Source organism: Lagenorhynchus albirostris, chromosome 9 (genome assembly GCF_949774975.1).
Source record: "Lagenorhynchus albirostris chromosome 9, mLagAlb1.1, whole genome shotgun sequence".
Taxonomy (NCBI): Eukaryota; Metazoa; Chordata; class Mammalia; order Artiodactyla; family Delphinidae; genus Lagenorhynchus; species Lagenorhynchus albirostris.
The window spans coordinates 41,912,774-41,935,218 of NC_083103.1; the positions used below are offsets into that span (position 1 = coordinate 41,912,774).

Genomic DNA, 22,445 nt, shown 5'->3' on the forward strand with positions numbered 1-22,445 from the left:
CAAAGAATTATCTGGCCCAAAATATGAATAGTGCTGAAGTTGAGAAATTCTGCTATAAGACAATGTCCCACTATAGTATATGCTCTATGCCTATGCTCTTTCATTCCTGTTTCAAAATCATAGAAGGCTCTACCTAAAAGTTTCTTAACAACTTTAAGTGTACATATTCACTGCTACTTGATATAAAAAGAACTCATTTTATTGATTCACCAGAAATGCTATACATAAGTGGGAATGAATGGCCCTAGGAGTAAGTGGTGGGATGTGCCGGGAGGAATTAAAAGCATAAGATAAAATGACAAAATTTTATAGAGTATTTTAGTTAAATATTTATTTAGACAAATACTTGGGGACAAGGCATTTTTATATTGAAAATAATGGCCATATGTTTAGACTAAACTATAAAAGTTCAATGAAATTTCAGGCTTTCAGTAGAAGATAATCATTTTCTTTACAAATCAGACTTACTGGTGAAGAAAAATTTTAGAAGCATTACCCTGGAGACCCCAGAGAAGATGCCCAATTCTTTCACATTTTACTTAGGTCCTCAATTCCAACCAAGACATCAGCTTCAATAATTGCTCCTATCCAATCTCTCTTAACACCTCTACACTCTCTCTTCCTTCCCTCCTCCCTCTTAAAAACTCTCTAGACTGTAGGCTCCATTAAGACAGGGACTCTTATTTATTCCTGAATTCAACCCCTTACATCAAGTCAAGTGCCCAGCACTGAGTACACACAATAAATGTTTTCTGAAAAATAAAAAATGAGTAAGAAAAAATAACCTCTCACTAGGGGGAAGGAGGGTGTTGGGAAGGGAATTACAATATACCAATTACAAGTGGTTCATGATAAAATGCCAAGATGAGTAAACAAAGGGCAGAGATGGCAGCAAAACACACATGCAGGCATTATTACTTAAAATAGGCCTTGTGGTCTGATAGCCCCCTTGATGACTCCCTTCTCACAGGTTTTCAGGGAAGCAAAGAATTCCAAAAGGATCTGGCAAAAAATCAGAAAGAGGAAAAAGAAGAGAGACTAACATACACTATCTGAGTAGTTAAGAAGTTTAGGGATAACTTCTAAATTTTGGAGAAAGGATTTTACATCCTACAGTTAAATAAAAATAAAAGCAACATGTTAAGTATCTGCTGCATGATGTCAAAGAAAAGCTACTGTGACATGACAATTAGTTCTAATCCAAAGAACTATCACAAAGGTATACGAAGTTCATTCAAAGTAAAAAGTCTGGTTAGTTGCTATGTAAGGATTTGCTAATTTTTTTTGTTTTTTCCAACAGGACTATAAGAATTTAGATAGACAAATGAGCATCATTCTCTTCCAAAAAAAAAAAAATAATGCTATCATTGACATTTCTTTGGAGGGATATGCCTATAGAGTCAGAGCCCTTGCAAAACTGAGCTCACAGCTTTCTAATCACTTTGGTTTCTGACTCCAATTTTATTCTCTGAATCTTTACTGCCAAGCTTGGGTTCAAATTAATTTTGGATGTCTGCAAAAGTCAACTCTCTCCTTAAAGCATGAACATTTGCCCCTATTCAGTATATCCATTAGAATGTGCCAGTAGGCTGTCCCCACATGGTCTAAGCAACACTGTACACTCTTAATCAGCACCAGTTCGCAAAGTGTAGAAGATCCTAGGAGTCCCTGAGACTCCCACTTAGGGAGTTCACGAAGTCAAAACTATTTTCATAATAAAAGTAAAACATTATTTGCATTTTTCACTTTCATTCTCTCACAAGTATAGAGAGGAATTTTCCAAAGCTACATGTGTAATGACATCATCACTCTCGATGGCTCATGGAATGTGTGCTTGTATGTATATTCTTTTACTTTAAAAATTTCTCAATTTTAAATGGGACCTAATGAAAAAAGCTTTTGCACAGCAAAGGAAACCATAAACAAGACAAAAAGACAACCCTCAGAATGGGAGAAAATATTTGCAAATGAAGCAACTGACAAAGGATTAATTTCTAAAATTTACAAGCAGCTCATGCAACTCAATATCAAAAAAACAAACAACCCAATCCAAAAATGGGCAGAAGACCTAAATAGACATTTCTCCAAAGAAGATACACAGATTGCCAACAAACACATGAAAGGATGCTGAACATCACTAATCATTAGAGAAATGCAAATCAAAACTACAATGAGGTATCACCTCACACCAGTCAGAATGGCCATCATCAAAAAATCTACAAACAATAAATGCTGGAGGGTGTGGAGAAAAGAGAACCTTCTTGCACTCTTGGTAGGAATGTAAATTGATACAGCCACTATGAAGAACAGTATGGAGGTTCCTTAAAAAACTAAAAATAGAACTACCATATGACCTAGCAATCCCACTACTGGGCATATACCCTGAGAAAACCATAGTTCAAAAAGAGTCATGTACCACAATGTTCACTGCAGTTCTATTTACAATAGCCAGGACATGGAAGCAACCTAAGTGTCCATCGACAGATGAATGGATAAAGAATTGGCACATATATACAATGGAATATTACTCAGCCATAAAAAGAAACAAAATTGAGTTATTTGTAGTGAAGTGGAAGGACACAGAGACTGTCATATAGAGTGAAGTAAGTCAGAAAGAGAAAAATAAATACCGTATGCTAACACATATATATGGAATCTAAAAAAAAAAAAAAAGGTTCTGAAGAACCTAAGGGCAGGACAGGAATAAAGACGCAGACGTAGAGAATGGACTTGAGGACACAGGGAGGGGGAAGGGTAAGCTGGGACAAAGTGAGAGAGTGGCATGGACTTACATATACTAACGAAGGTAAAATAGATAACTAGTGGGAAGCAGCCCATAGCACAGGGAGATCAGCTCGGTGCTTTGTGACCACCTAGAGGGGTGGGATAGGGAGGGTGGTAGGGAGACGCAAGAGGGAGGAGATACAGGGATATATGTATATGTATAGCTGATTCACTTTGTTATAAAGCATTAACACACCATTGTAAAGCAATTATACTCCAATAAAGATGTTAAAAAAAAAAGAAAAGAGGAAACTAGAAGAGGAATACAGCATAAAGCTTACTTTGATAAATCTATACACAGAAAAAGATGGGTGAAGAGCTGAACTCGGGAAGCATAGATCATACCTACAGTGTGAATACCCGACTGTTTGGAAAATTGTTCTTGTTAAATAACTCTCAGCACTCGATGAATGATCTAGCAATCCAGTATAAAATAAATCAATATTAATATTGCACTATAATTATCATAAGTACTAAATCACTATCATTGCTATTACTGCTTCTATCATGTTTTGAGTTTTTACTATGGCCCAGGCTCTGTGCAAAATGTTTTAAATAGCAGTATCTTATTTGAATCAATCATTCAACATGTATTTAACACGTAGTCTGTGTAAGGTATTGTTAAAGTCTCAAAACTTTACAAAGAGGTGTTACGGACTGCAAAAAAAAATTCTCAATTTTAATCTCTACTACGATAAAACATCAGTAAGATATTTGAAATAAAACCTCACAAAAACAAAATCTCTTTGAAGTCCTCAATAATTTTTAAGAGTGTAAAGGGGTCCAGAGATCAAAAGTTTGAGAATCACTGCCTTAAATAAACAGAATCTTTCAACCTATTTGTATGATATGAAAAAATACAGCCATAAGGTAATAATATCAGTCTGCAATACACTGCAGTCAATATACATTATCAAATAATTTGCTCAAGAGTTTTAATTAAAAGTCACTTGGAAAAAAGCTATAAATTATATCACATTTTTAAAAAAGTCCTTACACTAGGCTACCAAATACTTTTAATTTTAAAATGATATTGAATACAGTTTAGTTGATCTTCCCAGTTTTCAGGAAAAACTGAAAATGACCTTTGTACCTACCACACTTTAAGATGGCAAATTCTTCAAGCATAGTTATTATGTAGCTAGATTTTACGGTAGTAAATACTGAAATATTAACTCACATCTTTTTTTTATTGTCTCTAAAGAATTTAGAAACAATAATGAAAATGACTAAAACTTGTCTTTTTGTGTGTGTGTGTGTGTGGCCATTCCCCTTGGCACCCGGGATCTTAGTTCCCCGACTAGGGATCGAACCCATGCCCTCTCCAGTGGAAGCAAAGAGTCTTAACCAATGGATCGCCAGGGAAGTCCCTTGTCTTTTTTTTTAATTGAGATAACTAACACTGGTTTATAACATCATATAAGTTCCACGATTAGGACATTATATTTTGACTCCTATATACACTACTGCGTGCTCACCAACAAAAGTTTAGTTTCCATCTGTCACCATACAGTTGACCCCCTTTACCCATTTCACCCTACCCCCAACCCCTTCCTCTCTGGTAATCACTACTCTGTTCTCTGTTTTCACATTTAACCCACATCTTACTTTTAAAAATAAGTACATAGAAAGTTCATGTGATAATTCCTTAATCTAAGAGTTTAAAGTTAACACTTGCTACATTTTTCTCATGTGTAAGTATAAATATTTGTTTGAAGCCCTCTTCCTCAAGTCAAACAAGCAAAAATTTAAAAGAATAATTAAGGGCTTCCCTGGTGGCTCAGTGGCTGGGAGTCCGCCTGCCGATGCAGGGGACACGGGTTCGTGCCCCAGTCCGGGAGGATCCCACATGCCGTGGAGCGGCTGGGCCCGTGAGCCATGGTCGCTGAGCCTGCGCGTCCGGAGCCTGTGCTCCACAACGGGAGAGGCCACAACAGTGAGAGGCCCGCGTACCGCAAAAAAAAAAAAAAAAGAATAATTAACAATTTCGATTGTATTTTAAAAGGCAAAAACCTCACTTGGGTAGAGGAGAGTGTTAGTAGGAATACTCCGGCACTTAGTATTTACTTTACATGCCTTATACAGAGTCCAGTAAAGCAAACACCACAGCTTGCTCTGACACTCTTCCAACCTGCCAAGTAGTTCTCAGAGCCTTTGCCCGTGCTGTTCTCTCTACCTTTAACACTCTTCCTCCACGTACCAATGGATTCTTCCTCACTTCATCATTCAGGTCTCTGACCAAATGTCACCTCAGAGAGAACTTTTTCTGACCATCGTATCTAAAGCAGCACCTCCATCACTTTCAATCCCCCTTTTCTGCTTTACTTTTGAACAGCACGTGGCACTATTCAACATGTTATATAGTTGTTAACTTGTCTCCCTAACTAGAATGTAAATTCCAAATGCTGGGATTTTGTTTTCTTCATTGCCGTATCTCTAGTAACCTGAACAGCTTCTAGTATGTAGCAGGACTCACATCTTTGTGGAAGGGAGGGCAAATGGGAAGAACACAAGTGCACGAGAGTTTGGGGCAATGGGAAGAACGTTACTAGAGTATAACTACCCTTGTGAGCTATACTGTCACTGAGTAGCCCTCAAAGAAGTAGATTTGTTTTAAAAAGCAATTCAGAGAAAAGAAGTTTTTCTAGTTGAAATAAAGATTATTTAAAGTTTTCATGTGGGGACAAACTCAATAAACAGTGGGACAAAAGTAAATATTATTTTTATTCTTTAATGCCCTATTAATAGTTTCAAACAATTTATTTTTTAAAGTAAAAACAAATATTAATTTACATCACTGTTACAACCCTGTAGGTCTAGGATTACCTCTTAATGGGGAGGAGGGGGAATACAAACAAGAAAAACGTGGATGCTTCACAAAAGAGAAGTTTATCTTTCTGAACCAAAATTATATTTGAATGGAAATCATTCTCAACGTAACATCTTAGTAAAGCAAACATTCTAAATATAGTTTAACCTTTTCTTAATTTATCCTAAGTCACTGTAGTGAATATTAGTGATTGTATTTTATTATAACTCTGTAATGTTAAGAAAATTAAAAGTTATATTTAAACCCTCCCACACTTCTGTACAGGTCTTATTGTGTACCTTCTCTTTTTCTCTTAATTATTTTTCTGTTATTATACTTTATCACTCCTAGGAGATAAGCTTCCCACTACTGCCCTAACCCATAAACTGACTCTTATTCCTTCTGATGTTAACCTCTGTTATTCGCTGCCCTTCATGCACTTCTCTTTTGCTTTTGTCGTCTTCTCTTTTAATTTTTGTAAACTTGGGCACCAAGCTTTTTGCCATTGGCTTAGGGAAATTAAGCTATTTTTACTCAGTGTGTACCAGCTACAACATACAACTAGTAAGGTATCCAACTCTCAAGATTACTTTTTCCATTTTATCACAAAGCGTTCCATCATCTTTGCCTTACTTTCTTATCTATTGGGGAAGTAATGCTATAAAGTAGAAAGGGATTTGTTATTAAGTCATCTCTGTTATATCCGACATCTATTAGCTACACAACTTCAGATAAAATAACCACCTCTGAGACTCATTGTCCATATTTGTAAAATGCGATATATCAACATCTGTCCCTGCCAGAGCATGAGCTCTGGTTTCAATCGTTCACAGACACTGGCTCTAACACTAACTATATGACCTTGTAGAATGGGAATAAGACCAGTACTTACCTTGAAGAGTTCCCGTGATAATTAAATACATATAAGGTGCTTTGCACACAGTGCCTGGCACAACTTAAGCACTCAATAAATGTCAGCCACTATTAACTATGGATTTCTACTGAAAGATCAAAACAGGCTGGAATACAAATCATGTCTAATAAAGTATTTATTAACTGTAGAGAATTGTTAATCTATAATTAATCAACATATCTTTTGATACTTTTCAGCAATTCTTTCACTGCTCAGAGTAACTCAGAGGTTTCTAGTTTTGGTCTTTTTTGTTTTTTTATACATAAGTCACAGCTGCCCTAGAAGGTTAAAAGGTACCAGATACCCACCTAATAACTAAAAAATTACATAGCTACTATACCAAACTTACTAACAATGAATGTCAGATAAATTCTAAAGCCTATAACTGTGAAATAATTTTACTCCAGCTCATTTCCATTTTTTCTTAGCCATATTTTACTAAAGGTTCAAATGTATGACATACTCTTGTATTCTATATAACCCCTCTGTCACCATGTTCTTATTTGTCAAATGGGAATATGTGACTTTGCTACTTCCTAATACTTTTGTGAGGAGCAATTAGTGCTTACAAATTTTTAACTGTTATCAAAGCACTCTCACAGCATAGTAGGAGTTAGAAACTAACTCATTATTATCATTCTGAAACTATTTAAACATCTAGTAATTACAAATAACCTGCCTCAAATATTCTAAAAACACATTAAACCTTTACCATAAAGGTAATTTAGAACTTGTTATATAATTTTGTTCATCATAGAAGAAAGCTTTTTTCAAAAAAAAAAAAAAAAAAAGAAGAAAGCTTTTTTCTCCTCCTGATCACAAGTCATATTCAGTTTACTGCCATTCTTATAGGGTTTTTTTTTACCAATTTTTTTCAGGATACTTAAGAAATATACTAAGCTGTTGGTGATTACAATAATTACATGCACAAACACACACTTTTTTCTCTCTTCCAAATGATCATTTTCCATACTTACCTTGCCACTAATGACTTCTTCTACTCGTTCCTGGGGTGTCTGTCCAGCTTTCTGCCTCACCAAAACATACACTGAATTCACCTTAGGACAAGACCTCAGCAACTTTTCCAGAAGTACCTTCCCTAGGAAACCAGTAGCTCCAGTGAGGAGGACATTCTTGCCTTCATAGTATTCTGGGATTGAAACCATTCTGATCCTATGGAAAATATGACAAATAAGCATCACTTCAAAGATTTATGTTCACTGTTACATACTGAAAATCTCTTGGTATTCAAATAAGTATTTTCAAGGACAGGCAAAAATCAAAGTTCAACGTTAACACAAAAGGGGACATTAACGTTTGGCTCATTGTAGTAAGGTGGAAAGTACAGTGAACTGCAACACTGGCTTCTAATCCCTGTTTTTACCTGGACCACCTCAGACAAGTCACTCACCTTCTCTGGGCCTGGGTTTCTTTAGTACAGTTTGTACCAAGTGACCTCTAAAAATTCCTTCAGCAATAAGAATCCAAATCTTCACTTAAACCTCAGTTAAACCCCAAACATGAATAAGTGGTGTTTCTCTGTCTCCAAAAGTATTTATAACACCAAATAGAGGTCAGCAGCAAGACTCAATTGCCTAGCTTGTATAACATGGTGAGGTGTCATATTCACCTATCATCACCAGTTGAAACAAGAGGTAACACCAAGTCCTTTCTTTTATATGTCTGTAGTGACAATATATTCAAAAGGTACTTAAACCTCCCTTTTAGTAAGAAATATAGTAAGGAATATATAGACTGACTTATCCTCCCTACCCAAATTCCACTGAAACAGCAGAAAAGAGAGTATACTAACAGAATGAACACACAAAAGAACCATGATGAGTGGAAAAAACAAGATGCAGAAGGACTCATGCAGTATGTCACTATTCAAGGCTCAAACACATTCAAAATGATGCTACTTACTGTTTAGAAATGCATATACATGATAATATTAATAAATGCATTAGAGAGAGTATAATACAATCAGAAAAGAGAATAAGAAGCTTCAATTGTATTTATGTTTTGTTTAAGCTAAGGAGTAGATACCTGTATTTTATATCTAAATTTTTCACAATTATAAAAAATTAAATTCATAACAATCTGAAAACCCATTAACAAGCAAGAAGAAAAGAAGGAAGGAAGGTAGGAAGGAAGGCAAGAAAAAAGAATTTCCACAAGAAACAGATGAGACTAAACTGATAGAGAAGCCATAGCATAAGAAATAACAACCTAAGCAAAACAAACATAGGAAAGCACCATAAGGAGGCAAGAGCTGTCCCAACCCCCTAAATAGAAAACACCAAGTTCAGGATCAAGAAGCTGAATAAAAGCTTAGGGAAATTAAGGTACCTAAAGGTTGCTCACAGAACAGGAAAGCCACTCCTGACAGTCTTACTTCCTGTATAAACTTTGGCTCCCAGGCTTAGTATCCAGATCTGCTGAGAACATCCAGCATGGCTGCTAAAGGACAAAAGAGAAGTAGGGCTAAGTTTGAGGTTGCTCTGTACATCCACAAATGGAGGTGGGGCACTGGGAGAAAGGAAACAAAAACAACCAAAAGAAGAAAAGTCTTCAGAGCACTTGTGCCCCAGAAATAAATTTTAGGTCCTTAGATTATCTGGCTGCTGCTGACCCTTAAAACAAACTCATACAGAGCTCTCAGTAATTCCACTTGGTGAAAAGATCTCTTGGAAAATCAGGCTTCAGAAAACTGAGAGGAAGGCAGTATCAGCTACCAAAACCAATCATACTAGTCCTTCATAAATATGGATAACTAAGGATCATCAGATATTTAAGAAATATCCACAAAATTAAGAAGGACCAAAATGAAAAGCAACAGAATCAACCACGAAAACTAAGGTAATGAAAAATTTACAGGAAATTTAAATTCTAATAAATACCCTCCAAGTCATTCACAAGAATATTGCATCCATCGAGTAAACTACTATGAAAAAGGAACAGAGAATAAGAAACCATTGGAGACGGAGCTCTGCCCACCACAGCAACAGCCAGCTCTACCCACCACCAGTCCCTCCTATCAGGAAACTTGCACAAGCCTCTTAGATAGCCTCATCCACCAGAAGGCAGACAGCAGAAGCAAGAAGAACTACAATCATGCAGCCTGTGGAACAAAAACCATATTCACAGAAAGACAGACAAGATGGAAAGGCAGAGTGCTATGCACCAGATGAAGGAACAAGATAAAACCCCAGAAAAGCAACTAAATGAAGTGGAGATAGGCAACCTTCCAGAAAAAGAAATCAGAATAATGATAGTGGAGATGATCCAGGACCTCGCAAAAAGAATGGAGGCAAAGATCAAGAAGATGCAAGAAATGTTTAACAAAGACCTAGAAGAATTAAAGAACAAACAGAGATGAACAACACAATAACTGAAATGGAAAATACACTAGAAGGAATCAATAGCAGAATAACTGAGGCAGAAGAACAGATGAGCGACCTGGAAGGCAGAATGGTGGAATTCACTGCTGCGGAACAGAATAAAGAAAAAAGAATGAAAAGAAATGAAGACAGCCTGAGAGATCTCTGGGACATTAAACACAACAACGTTCGCCATTATAGGAGTCCCAGAAGGAGAAGAGAGAGAGAAATGACCTGAGAAAATATTTGAAAAGATTATAGGCGAAAACTTCCCTAACATGGGAAGGGAAATAGCCACCAACGTCCAGGAAGCACAGATAGTCCCATACAGGATAAACCCAAGGAGAAACACACTGAGACCCACCAACGTCCAGGAAGCACAGACAGTCCCATACAGGATAAACCCAAGGAGAAACACACTGAGACACACAGTAATCAAACTGGCAAAAATTAAAGACAAAAAAAAATTATTGAAAGCAGCAAGGGAAAAACGACAAATAACATACAAGGCAACTCCCATAAGGTTAACAGCTGATCTCTCAGCAGAAACTCTACAAGCCAGAAGGGAATGGCATGGCATATTTAAAGTGACGAAAGGGAAGAACCTACAACCAAGATTACTCTACACGGCAAGGATTTCATTCAGATTCGAAGGAGAAATCAAAAGCTTTGCAGACAAGCAAAAGCTAAGAGAATTCAGCACCACCAAACCAGCTCTACAACAAATGCTAAAGGAACTTCTCTAAGTGGGAAACACAAGAGAAGAAAAGTACCAACAAAAACAAACCCAAAACAATTAAGAAAATGGTAATAGGAACGTACATATTGATAATTACCTTAAACGTGACTGGATTAAATGCTCCAACCAAAAGACACAAGCTTGCTGAATTGATACAAAAACAAGACCCATATATATGCTGTCTACAAGAGACCAACTTCAAACCTAGGAACACATACAGACTGAAAGTGAGGGGATGGAAAAAGATATTCCATGCAAATAGAAATCAAAAGAAAGCTGGAGTGGCAAAACTATATCAGACAAAATAGACTTTAAAATAAAGAATGTTACAAGACACAAGGAAGGACACTACATAAGGATCAAGGGATCAATACAAGAACAAAACGTAACAATTATAAATATATATGCACCCAACATAGGAGCACCTCAATACATAAGGCAACTGCTAACAGCTATAAAAGAATAAATCGGGGCTTTCCTGGTGGTGCAGTGGTTGAGAGTCTGCCTGGCGATGCAGGGGACACGGGTTTGTGCCCCAGTCCGGGAAGATCCCACATGCCGTGGAGTGGCTGGGCCCGTGAGCCATGGTCTCTGAGCCTGCGCGTCTGGAGCCTGTGCTCCGCAACGGGAGAGGCCACAACAGTGAGAGGCCCACATACCGCCAAAACAAAACAAAACAATAAATCAACAATAACACAGTAATACTGGGGGACTTTAACACCTCACTTACATCAATGGACAGATCATCCAAACAGAAAATTAATAAGGGAACACAAGCTTTAAATGACACAATAGACCAGACAGAATTAATTGATATCTATAGGACATTCCATCCAAAAATAGTAGATTACACTTTCTTCTCAAGTGCGCACGGAACGTTCTCCAGGATAGATCATGTCTTGGGTCACAAATCAAGACTCAGTAAATTTAAGAAAATTCAAATCATATCAAGCATTTTTTCTGACCACAACGCTATGGGATTAGAAAGCAATTACAGGGAAAAAAACGTAAAACACACAAACACATGGATTGTTCATATTTTGACAAAACAATATGTTACAAAATAACCAAGAGATCACTAAAGAAATCAAAGAGGAAATCAAAAAATACCTAGAGACAAAAGACAATGAAAACACAATGATCCAAAACCTATGGGATGCAGCAGAAGCACTTCTAAGAGGGACGTTTATAGCAATACAAGCCTACCTCAAGAAACAAGAAAAATCTCAAATAAACAATCTAACCTTATGCCTAAAGGAACTAGAGAAAGAAGAACAAACAAAACCCAAAGTTAGCAGAAGGAAAGAAATTATAAAGATCAGAGAAGAAATAAATGAAATAGAAACAAAGAAGACAATAGCAAAGATCAACAAAACTAAAAGCTGGTTCTTTGAGAAGATAAACAAAATTGATAAACCATTAGCCAGACTCATCAAGAAAAAGAAGGAGAGCACTCAAATCAATAAAATTAGAAATGAAAAAGGAGAAGTTACAACAGACACCGCAGAAGTACAAAGCATCCTAAGACACTACTACCAACAACTCTATGCCAATAAAATGGACAACCTGGAAGAAATGGACAAATCCTTAGAAAGCTATAACCTTCCAAGACTGAACCAGGAAGAAATAGAAAATATGAACAGACCAATCACAAGCACTGAAATTGAAACTGTGATTAAAAATCTTCCAACAAACAAAAGTCCAGGACCAGATGGCTTCACAGGTGAATTTCACCAAACATTTAGAGAAGAGCTACCACCCATCCTTCTCAAACTCTTCCAAAAAATTGCAGAGGAAGAAACATGCCCAAACTCATTCTATGAGGCCACCATCACCCTGATACCAAAACCAGACAAAGATACTACAAAAAAAGAAAATTACACACCAATATCACTGATGAATACAGATGCAAAAATCCTCAACAAAATACTAGCAAACAGAATGCAACAACACATTAAAAGGATCATACACCATGATCAAGTGGGATTTATCCCAGGGATGCAAGGATTCTTCAATATACGCAAATCAATCAATGTGATACACCATATTAACAAACTGAAGAATAAAAACCATATGATCATCTCAATAGATGCAGAAAAAGCTTTTGACAAAATTCAACACATATTTATGATTAAAAACTCTCCAGAAAGTAGGCACAGAGGGAACCTACCTCAACATAAACAGGCCATATACGACAAACCCACAGCAAACATCATTCTCAATGGTGCAAAACTGAAAGCATTTCCTCTAAGATCAGGAACAAGACAAGGATGTCCACTCTCACCACTATTATTCAACATAGTCTTGGAAGTCCTAGCCACGGCAATCAGAGAAGAAAAAGAAATAAAAGGAATACAAATTGGAAAAGAAGAAGTAAAACTGTCACTGTTTGCAGATGACATGATACTATACATACAGAATCCTAAAGATGCCACCAAAAAACTACTAGAGCTAATCAGTGAATCTGGTCAAGTTGCAGGACACAAAATTAATGCACAGAAATCTCTTGCATTCCTATATGCTAATGATGAAAAATCTGAAATAGAAATTAAGGAAACACTCCCATTTACCACTGCAACAAAAATAATAAAATACCTAGGAATAAACCTACCCAGGGAGACAGAAGACCTGTATGCAGAAAACAATACGACACTGATGAACGAAATTAATGATACAAACAGATGGAGAGATGTTTAACATGTTCTTGGATTGGAAGAATCAATATTGTGAAAATGACTTTACTACCCAAAGCAATCTACAGATTCAATGCAATCCCTATCAAATTACCAATGGCATTTTTTACATAACTGGAACAACAAATCTTAAAATTTGTATGGAGACACAAAAGACCCCGAATAGCCAAAGCAATCTTGAGGGAGAAAAACGGAGCTGGAGGAATCAGACTCCCTGACTTCAGACTATACTACAAAGCTACAGTAATCAATATGATGGTACTGGCACAAAAAGAGAAATATAGATCAATAGAACAGGACAGAAAGCCCAGAGATAAACCCACACACCTATGGTCAACAATCTATGACAAAGGAGGCAAGGATATACAATGGAGAAAAGACAGTCTCTTCAATAAGTGATGCTGGGAAAACTGGACAGCTACATGTAAAAGAATGAAATTAGAACACTCCCTAACACCATACACAAAAATAATCTCAAAATGGATTAGAGACCTAAATGTAAGGCCAGACACTATAAAACTCTTTGAGGAAAACATAGGACGAACACTCTTTGACATAAATCACAGCAAGACGTTTTTTGATCCACCTCTTAGAGTAATGGAAATAAAAGCAAAAATAAACAAACGGGACCTAATGAAACCTAAAAGCTTTTGCAAAGCAAGGGAAACTACAAACAAGATGAAAAGACAACCCTCAGAATGGGAGAAAGTATTTGCAAATGAATCAACGGACAAAGGGTTAATCTCCAAAATATATAAACAGCTCGCGCAGCTCAATATTAAAAAAACAAACAACCCAATCCAAAAATGGGCAGAAGACCTAAATAGACATTTCTTCAAAGACATACAGATGGCCAAGAAGAACATGAAAAGCGGCTCTACGTCACTAATTATTAGAGAAATGCAAATCAAAAGTACAATGAGGTATCACCTCACACCAGTTAGAAGGGGCATCATCAGAAAATCTACAAACAACAAATGCTGGAGAGGGTGTGGAGAAAAGGGAACCCTCTTGCACTGTTGGTGGGAATGTAAATTGATACCGCCACTATGGAGAACTGTATGGACATTCCTTAAAAAACTAAAAATAGAATTACCATATGACCCAGCAATACCACTACTGGGCATATACTCAGAGAAAACCATAATTCAAAAAGACACATGCACATCAATGTTCATTGCAGCACTATTTACTACAGCCAGGTCATGGAAGCAACCTAAATGCCCAGTGACAGACAAATGGATAAAGAAGATGTGGTACATACATACAGTGGAACATTACTCAGCCATAAAAAGGAAAGAAATTGGGTCATCTTAGAGACATGGATGAATCTAGAGACTGTCATGCAGAGTGAAGTAAGTCAGGAAAAGAAAAACAAATATCGTATATTAACACATATATGTGGAACCTATAAAAATGGTACAGATGAACCAGTTTGCAGGGCAGAAATTGAGACACAGATGTAGAGAACAAACATATGGACACTAAGGGGGGAAAGTGGCGGGGGTGGGGTGGGGGGTGGGTGATGAATTGGGAGATTGGGATTGACATATATACACTAATATGTATAAAATGGATAACTAATAAGAACCTGCTGTATAAAAAAATAAATAAAATTTTAAAAAAGAAAGCATTGGAAATCAGAAATGCAAATGTACGCAGAAAATTCAGACAATACGTAAGTAAATTATTAGAATTACCAAGTGAATTTGAGAACTAGATACAAGGTTTATACGGAAAAAAAAACAAATGTATTTCTATACACCACCAACACACAAGAAATAAAGTTAAAAAAAAACTATACCACTTATAATACCATCCAAAACACCAAAAAATTATGGAAAATATCAAGTATCGACTGATGAGGATGCAGAGAAACTGGAACTCATGCACATTGCTGATGGGAATGAAAAATGATTCAGCTGCTGTGGGAAAGTTTAGCAGTTCCTCAAAAAGTTAAACAAAAAATTATCATATGACCCTGCAATTCTGCTCCTAGGTATACACCCCAAAGATCTGCAGATAGGTACTCAAAAAGTACACATACACACTTGCTTATAGCAGCAGTGTTTACAACAGCCAAATAGTACAAACAGTCCAAAAGTCCATCAACAAATGAATGGATCAACAAATCATGTATATATAGTGGAATATTATTCAGTCATAATAAGGAATGAAGTACTGACACGTACTACAATGGGGGATGAACCTCAAAAACATACTAAGTTTAAAAAATCAGATATAGAAGATCACATACTATAGGATTTCATTTTTATGAAATATCCAGAATAGATAAATCCATAGAGACAATGCAGACTGGTGGTTGGCAGGAGCTGAAGAGTGGAGAGAGTGGGCAGTGGAGGAAAACTGCTTCAGGAGCTTTACTTTGGAGTGAAGGGATTCTGGAACTAGATAGAGGTGGCAGCTGCATAACATTGTGAATGTAGCAAATGTCATTGAATTTTTCCCTTTAAAATGATTAATTTTATATTATGTGAATTTCACCTCAACGAATTTTTTGGGGGGGCTGAGTTGGGTCTTTGTTGTGGTGCCCGGGCTTCTCATTACGGTGGCTTCTCTTGTTGCAGAGCACAGGCTCTAGGCACATGGGTTTCAGTAGCTGTGGCTCACGGTTCTAGAGCACAGGCTCGGTAGTTGTGGCGCACAGGCTTAACTGCTCCATGGCATGTGGCATCTTCCCGGGCCAGGGCTCGAACCTGTGTCCCCTGCATTGGCAGGCGGATTCTTAACCACTGCACCACCAGGGAAGACCCTGAATTTTTTTTTTTTTTGAGAACACCAAAAATTAGAAATAAATGTAAAAGATACTAATGGAAAACTACAAAACATTGAGAGAAATCAAACAATACTTAAATAAATGGAGAGATGTACTACATTCCTTAGATTCAATACAATCCCAATCAAAATTTAAGCTGTTTTTATTTATGTACGGAAACTAAGACTCTAAAATGTTACAGAAATACAAAGGGCCAAGAGTAGCCAAGACAAGCATTAAGAACAAAGCTGGAGAACTTATATTACCATGTAACAAGATGTATTATAAAGCTACAGAAATGTGGTATTGGGACAAGAAGAGAAGAGTACAATCAATGGATGTCCATATAGCAAAAAATGAATCTTGACTTCTATACCACACCACACACAAAAATGAATTCCAGACAGACTATACACCCAAATGTGAAAGGTAAAATAGTTATGATTCTAGAAGATGACACAGAACATCTCCATGATCATGGGGTAGGCAAATATTTATTAAATAGGACACAAGAAGTGCTAACCAAAAAGGAAAAATATTGATAAACTGGAAGACACTAAAACTGAGTTCATCCCACAACACTATTAACAGAGAGAAAAGGCAAAACAGGTAAAAGATATTTGCAGTAGTATGTATAAATGACAACTGATTACTACCCAGAATATATGAAGAACTACAAATGAATAAGGAGAAGTGAAAAAAACAATAGAAAATGGGAAAGCCTTGAACAGAAAAGGAAGCATAAGGGAGAGTATCCAAATGGCCAATTAGCACATAAAAAAGGGCTGAGGACTTCCCTGGTGGCATAGTGGTTAAGAATCCACCTGCCAATGCAGGGGACATGGGTTCGATCCCTGGTCCGGGAAGATCCCACATGCCACGGAGCAACTATGCCTGTGTGCCACAACTACTGAGCCCACGCACCGAGAGCCTATGCTCCACAACAAGAGAAGCCACTGCAGTGAGAAGTCCGCGCATGCAATGAAGAGTAGCCCCCGCTCCCCACAACTGGAGAAAGCCTGCGCACAGCAACAAAGACCCAATACAACCAAAAATAAATAAATAAAAATAAAATATAGTTTTAAAAAGGGCTGAATTTCATTAGTTATCAAACCTCAATGTGATCCTGGTACACTGTCCCCAGAATGGCTAAAATGAAAAAGACAGACAATACATAGTATTGGTAAAGTTTCAGAGAGAGAAAAATGGAACTCTCATCTACTGCTGGAGGAAGTACAGATAGTTATAACACTTAGTAAAAGTTGTACAACCTAATAAAGCTAAACAATCACATATCATATGATGTAGCAGCTCCATTCCTGATTATATACCCAACAGAAATGAGTACATTTGTTCACCAAAAGACTCATAAACAATGTTTACATGTTTGTAGCAGCACTATTCCTACTGACCCAAAATTTTAAAAACCCAATGTCTGGTCAATAGTATATTACATAAATTATAGTATATTCATACAATGGAATATTAAAAAACAATGAGAATGAAGGAATTATCCTACACACCACATGGATGGGGCTCACAAAGAGAACACTGAGCCAAAGAGGCCAGACACAAAAGGTGTATACTGTATGATATCATGCATATAAAGTTCAAAAACAGGCAAAAATCATCTACGGTTAAAAGTCAGAACAATGGTTATATTCCAGGGGAGGAAGAGGTAGTGACCAAAAAGGGTGTGAGGGAGGCTTCTGGGATACTGGTTATGTTCTATTTCTTGATCCGGGTGGCTCATTTTTAAAACTCGTCAAGTTGTACACAGGATTTATGGACTTTCTGAAGGTATGCTACACGTCAATAAAAAGTTTACTGTAGGGCTTCCCTGGTGGCGCAGTGGTTGAGAGTCCACCTGCCGCTGCAGGGGACATGGGATCGTGCCCGGGTCTGGGAGGATCCCACATGCCGTGGAGCGGCTGGGCCCGTGAGCCATGGCCGCTGAGCCTGCGTGTCCGGAGCCTGTGCTCCGCAACGCGAGAGGCCACAACAGTGAGAGGCCCGCGTACCGCCAAAAAAAAAAAAAAAAAAAAGTTTACTGTAAAAAATAAAAGTAAATATAGGGTGACCATATATGTCCTGGTTTTCCTGGAATAAGCCTGGTTTTACACATTATTCCAGCTTAACTTTGATTAGAGCCCCCTCTTCTCAAAAGTGTTCCAGTTTTCACAGTATGGTTACTCTACTTATAATCTGCTTCAGGTCTAATAAGACTATTTCAAGACTTCGTTGACCCCCAAACCTAATTAAAACTATAGAGCATTAAAATGTTGTCATAGGGGAGAAATGAAGAATAATTCTGCATCAATACACCTAACAAATCTGGTAAGTATTAATGACAATTACATACTAAATATATATATTAAACACAATGTCCTAGACACATGACCTAGAACAAGTTATTTAATTCTCTGAGCTTCATATGTAAAAATCTATTCAAGAAATATTTATTAAGCACCTACCAGATACCAGGAACCAGAAAGTTTTCCACAGGTGTACACATGCATTTAAGACAGAAAAAGATACTAAGCAGTTTGCCCTTTAATAATTGAGGATTTATAGCCTGAGTATGTGATTGGCTCAACCCTAAAAGGATTGGCTCAACCCTTCCTCACCTACCAGGACACCCTCCCTATAAAAATCTGTTAAAACCAAACAACAGAAAATTTTTACCGAATTTAATACTCTCTCCTTAACAGTATAAAGAGAGTTGTAGAATGAAACTACTTCTTACCAGTTTCAGGTAACTAGCTTAAAGCTAATTGCATGTGATTTTATCCTTAAGGTTCTCTTCATGGAAGAAAGAACAGATTCCCACAGCTCCCCAACTTTATCACAACACAACCAAAAACTTTACAAGCACCAAGTATTTTTAAACTCTGTCTCCAGGTATTCTTGATTCCCCCACCCACCAATATACTTTACCCTATTAACTTACTGGCAAAGTAAGTGCATATGAGCACTCCTTTTAAGGAAAGTCTAGACTTATCACATCTTCCACATAGTCCTGCTAGTATGGCCAAAAGCTACAGGAAAAGCAGAAGCCAGGAAAGAAATGCTGCCAATCCTTCCAGAGCATGCTGTTTAGGTTCCTACTGTATGATTCTACTTACACAGGAAAATATCTAAAGCTCCTATCAGCTGTTAAAAAGTAGCTGCAGCACTGCAGTAATGAGAAAAGCAGCAATATTATTCCATGTGCCAGGGCAGAGAAGCTGTGAAACATGATTCATATTTATTTTCACTGTTCTTGAGATGCCTTAGGATACACCACCTAGCAGTGGCAGCTGGGTATTTTCTTCAAAAAGTGCCTTATCCTATGGTTCAATAGCTAAAGAGGCAGAAATCTTTCAGAAGACCAGCAAAATGGTGGGTACCAAATATCACAATTACTTTAGAGGCTTTCTTGCTAAAGTGGGTTTTCCTAGTGGGTTTTATATTATGCACATAAACTTACATTAAGAGAACATATTATAAAGCTACTTAAACTAAGATACCTTCACTTGCTAGTGGCTGAGGTCCAGGCTCTGCCACTTTGAAGCCATGAGATCCTAAGATAAACCTACTACTCTTAACCTGTTTCCTTATCTATAAAAGGAGAACATGCAGGCTCATGGGCAAAAAGAGCCTGGAATGGATGTAAATGGAGAAACCACAGATAATTCTAAGATAGCACTCACCCAATCAATATAAACTGCACCCTTGTAACATAATTGTAGTCTCTTAATAGATGTCCTAAAATTAATGGAAAGCCAATCATGTTGTCTCATTACTTTCAGAAACCTAGTTAAGATAAATAATTAGAGACAAGTTCCTTCTCTCATTTTCAACTTTTTAAAAAAGAGTTCTTTATACTGTGTATAAAGTGGATGACTGGTGAGAGTCTGCTGGGTGGTACAGGGAGCTCTACTCGGTGTTCTGTGGTGACCTAGATGGGAGGAAAATCCAAAAAAGAGTGGATATGTGTAAAAACCTAAAAATATAAACTTAAATTTTTAAAAAAGAGTTCTTTAAATAGACAAAGCAATCAAAGTGAGAGACTGGGGTATTACAGTAACATGAAAACGACAAAAATCTGCCAAAAAAAGCAGCTCTTTAGTGCCAAGAAATGGGAATTCCTTTGCCTATATTACCGCTAAAAACAACTCAAATTAATTAAAACTTTTAATATACTGTCAAGTAGTTGTTTCAGAAACTTGCTAAGCAGAAAGACAAATGTGAACAAAGTACATGGAGATTAGGATATGGTGAGAGGAACGAGGTGGGTCCATGGGCTTGAAGCAAAGCTTTACAGAAGTCATTAGTGATGAGAAAAATAAATAATAAAAGGAAGACAGGAAAAGGAGAGATTAAGCACAAAAAACTACATCTCTCATGCTTTCCAATACAATTTCCTACAAGTCTTCTTAATAATTTTTCTTGCCTAAGGTCACTCAGCACCTATATATAGACAGAGGCAAATTTAAACCAGTATCTTCTAACTAAATTCCACATTTATAGAGAGTATAAGAAGTTTCCACTTGTCCTACAGTGAGGTAAAGGCATCAACTCATGGGTAAGGAGTGAGTGCATAACACAGGAAGAGAAGTTGCAGGAAAGTGAAGAGGCTGGAACAGATGGTCTTCCTTTCCATTTCTAAAGTTGTATGATTCACTATAAGAGGAAATGGACAGTATCTTTACTACAGGGTCTTCTTGGCATATAACAGTCAAGAACCTGCTCCACAGAAAATTTTAGCATATGAAATAAGGCAAATTCTGGCTGAAAAATCCTTAAAACTCCACATCATTTCACAGTAAAAGCTGATGGGCCAATTAAGCAACACAGTTTAGAAATGAGACTATTAACTGGTTCAGGTAGACTCTTAAACAATTCAAGCTCAAGAGCAATTAGACTTTACCAGTATTTCCCTGAAGGCCATTTCCAGAGGCACCCAACAAAGAGAATGAGAAAGGAAAAGGTCTGTTGCCAAACTTAGAACTCGACTCACAAGAACACCGAAGCGGACTTAATTATTGCCACTATCAGTTTGAATAAAAAGACATCATTCTCAGGTTAAGAAATACACACTTAACGAAGGTTAGTGGATTTATTTCCAACTCTACTCTACCCGACCCACTGAAAGACCTTTTCTAAACAGAACTATTTATTGGAAGACTAGAAACAAAAAACTCAAGGTAGTAAAGGTAATAAGATAAGGTAAAGACAAGAAGCTCTGAGAGCTTCTTAAGGTCTTGCTTAAGATTAATAACAAAATTCAAACATGTTTCTATAAATATCTATACCAATATATGCAAATATCTGTACCAATATATATACTATGTATCACACTTACCTACCTTTGAAAAACAGTGAGTTCTGTGTAAGGGAGTATGGGATCAGAATTTACACCCCAAAGCTTATCACTAATAGCACATGGGTTACTTTGAGCTGAGGGAACTGAGATTCAACAGATGCAGAAAGAATTCTTCTCAGAGCTTCCCTCATCTGATTAAAAGCAGAAACTTCCAAGAAATGAGGGCTGCCATAATGAGGACTCTCTGGGTGAGTTTTATGGCCATGAAGGAGATGGAATGTTAGCAACCAATACCTTCTATTAGTTTTCCCACATTTTTACCTTCCCACAATTTATTGCCCCTAGAAGCCCAAACTCCTTTTCCTTTGTCTAGTCACTTCTCCATAATTTATAACCCTTTGTTAATATGGTATATAAGCTCTCAAGTCTAACCATCTTTCTTTGGGTTTTCACTTTTCTGTGAAGCCTTTATGCACATTTTAAAAATATACATATGCCTTTTCTATTAATGTCTTTTGTCAGTTTAATTTGCAGGCATCAGTCCTAGAACATAAAAGGATAGAAGAAAAGTCTTCCTCCCTTACATAAGCTATTAAGAAATTAAGTCTCTAGTGAAGCCATTTTCAGTACTCTATTGAATCCGGCCCTGTTATAAACTGCTTCCTGATAAACAAGGTAGGCCCCCTTTGTGGAAACAAGCCTTTCAGATAACCCAATGCCATGATGTAGTGGGGACCTTTGGGCTCTGAGTCTAGCAGGGCTGGGCTGGAATCCAGGCTCATTCATTTATCTTGGGGGTGAGCTTACTTATCTGTTTGTTTCTGTAGTTTCCTCATTTCTAAAACATATAGACAGCATATACATCCCCACCCCTTCACTTCATAGCATCTGTGTAAGGATTAAGGCTGGGCACATAATTACATTTCCTTATTCATCTTCCCCATACTTCTTTGGCAGTGATTTCTCTGTGGTCCCTCAGCAGTCAGTCTGATCTGTAATATTTCAGTCTAAAAAACTTTAATTATCTTTTTTTATGGAAATAA

At 37.1% G+C, this 22,445-nt stretch overlaps 1 protein-coding gene across 4 annotated transcripts in view; it reads right to left on the reverse strand.

The window, feature by feature from the left end:
* Positions 1-22,445, reverse strand: part of FAR1 (fatty acyl-CoA reductase 1) — a 74,224-nt gene that overhangs the window by 33,262 nt on the left and 18,517 nt on the right. For 3 of the 4 annotated variants that reach the window (XM_060159612.1, XM_060159613.1, XM_060159615.1), the window contains one exon: positions 7,484-7,679. In XM_060159612.1, coding sequence (XP_060015595.1) covers positions 7,484-7,679 — 196 coding nt within the window. Of the gene's footprint in view, positions 1-7,483; positions 7,680-8,855; positions 8,927-22,445 lie in introns of those variants that run through there. The other variant, XM_060159614.1, reaches the window with a different exon arrangement.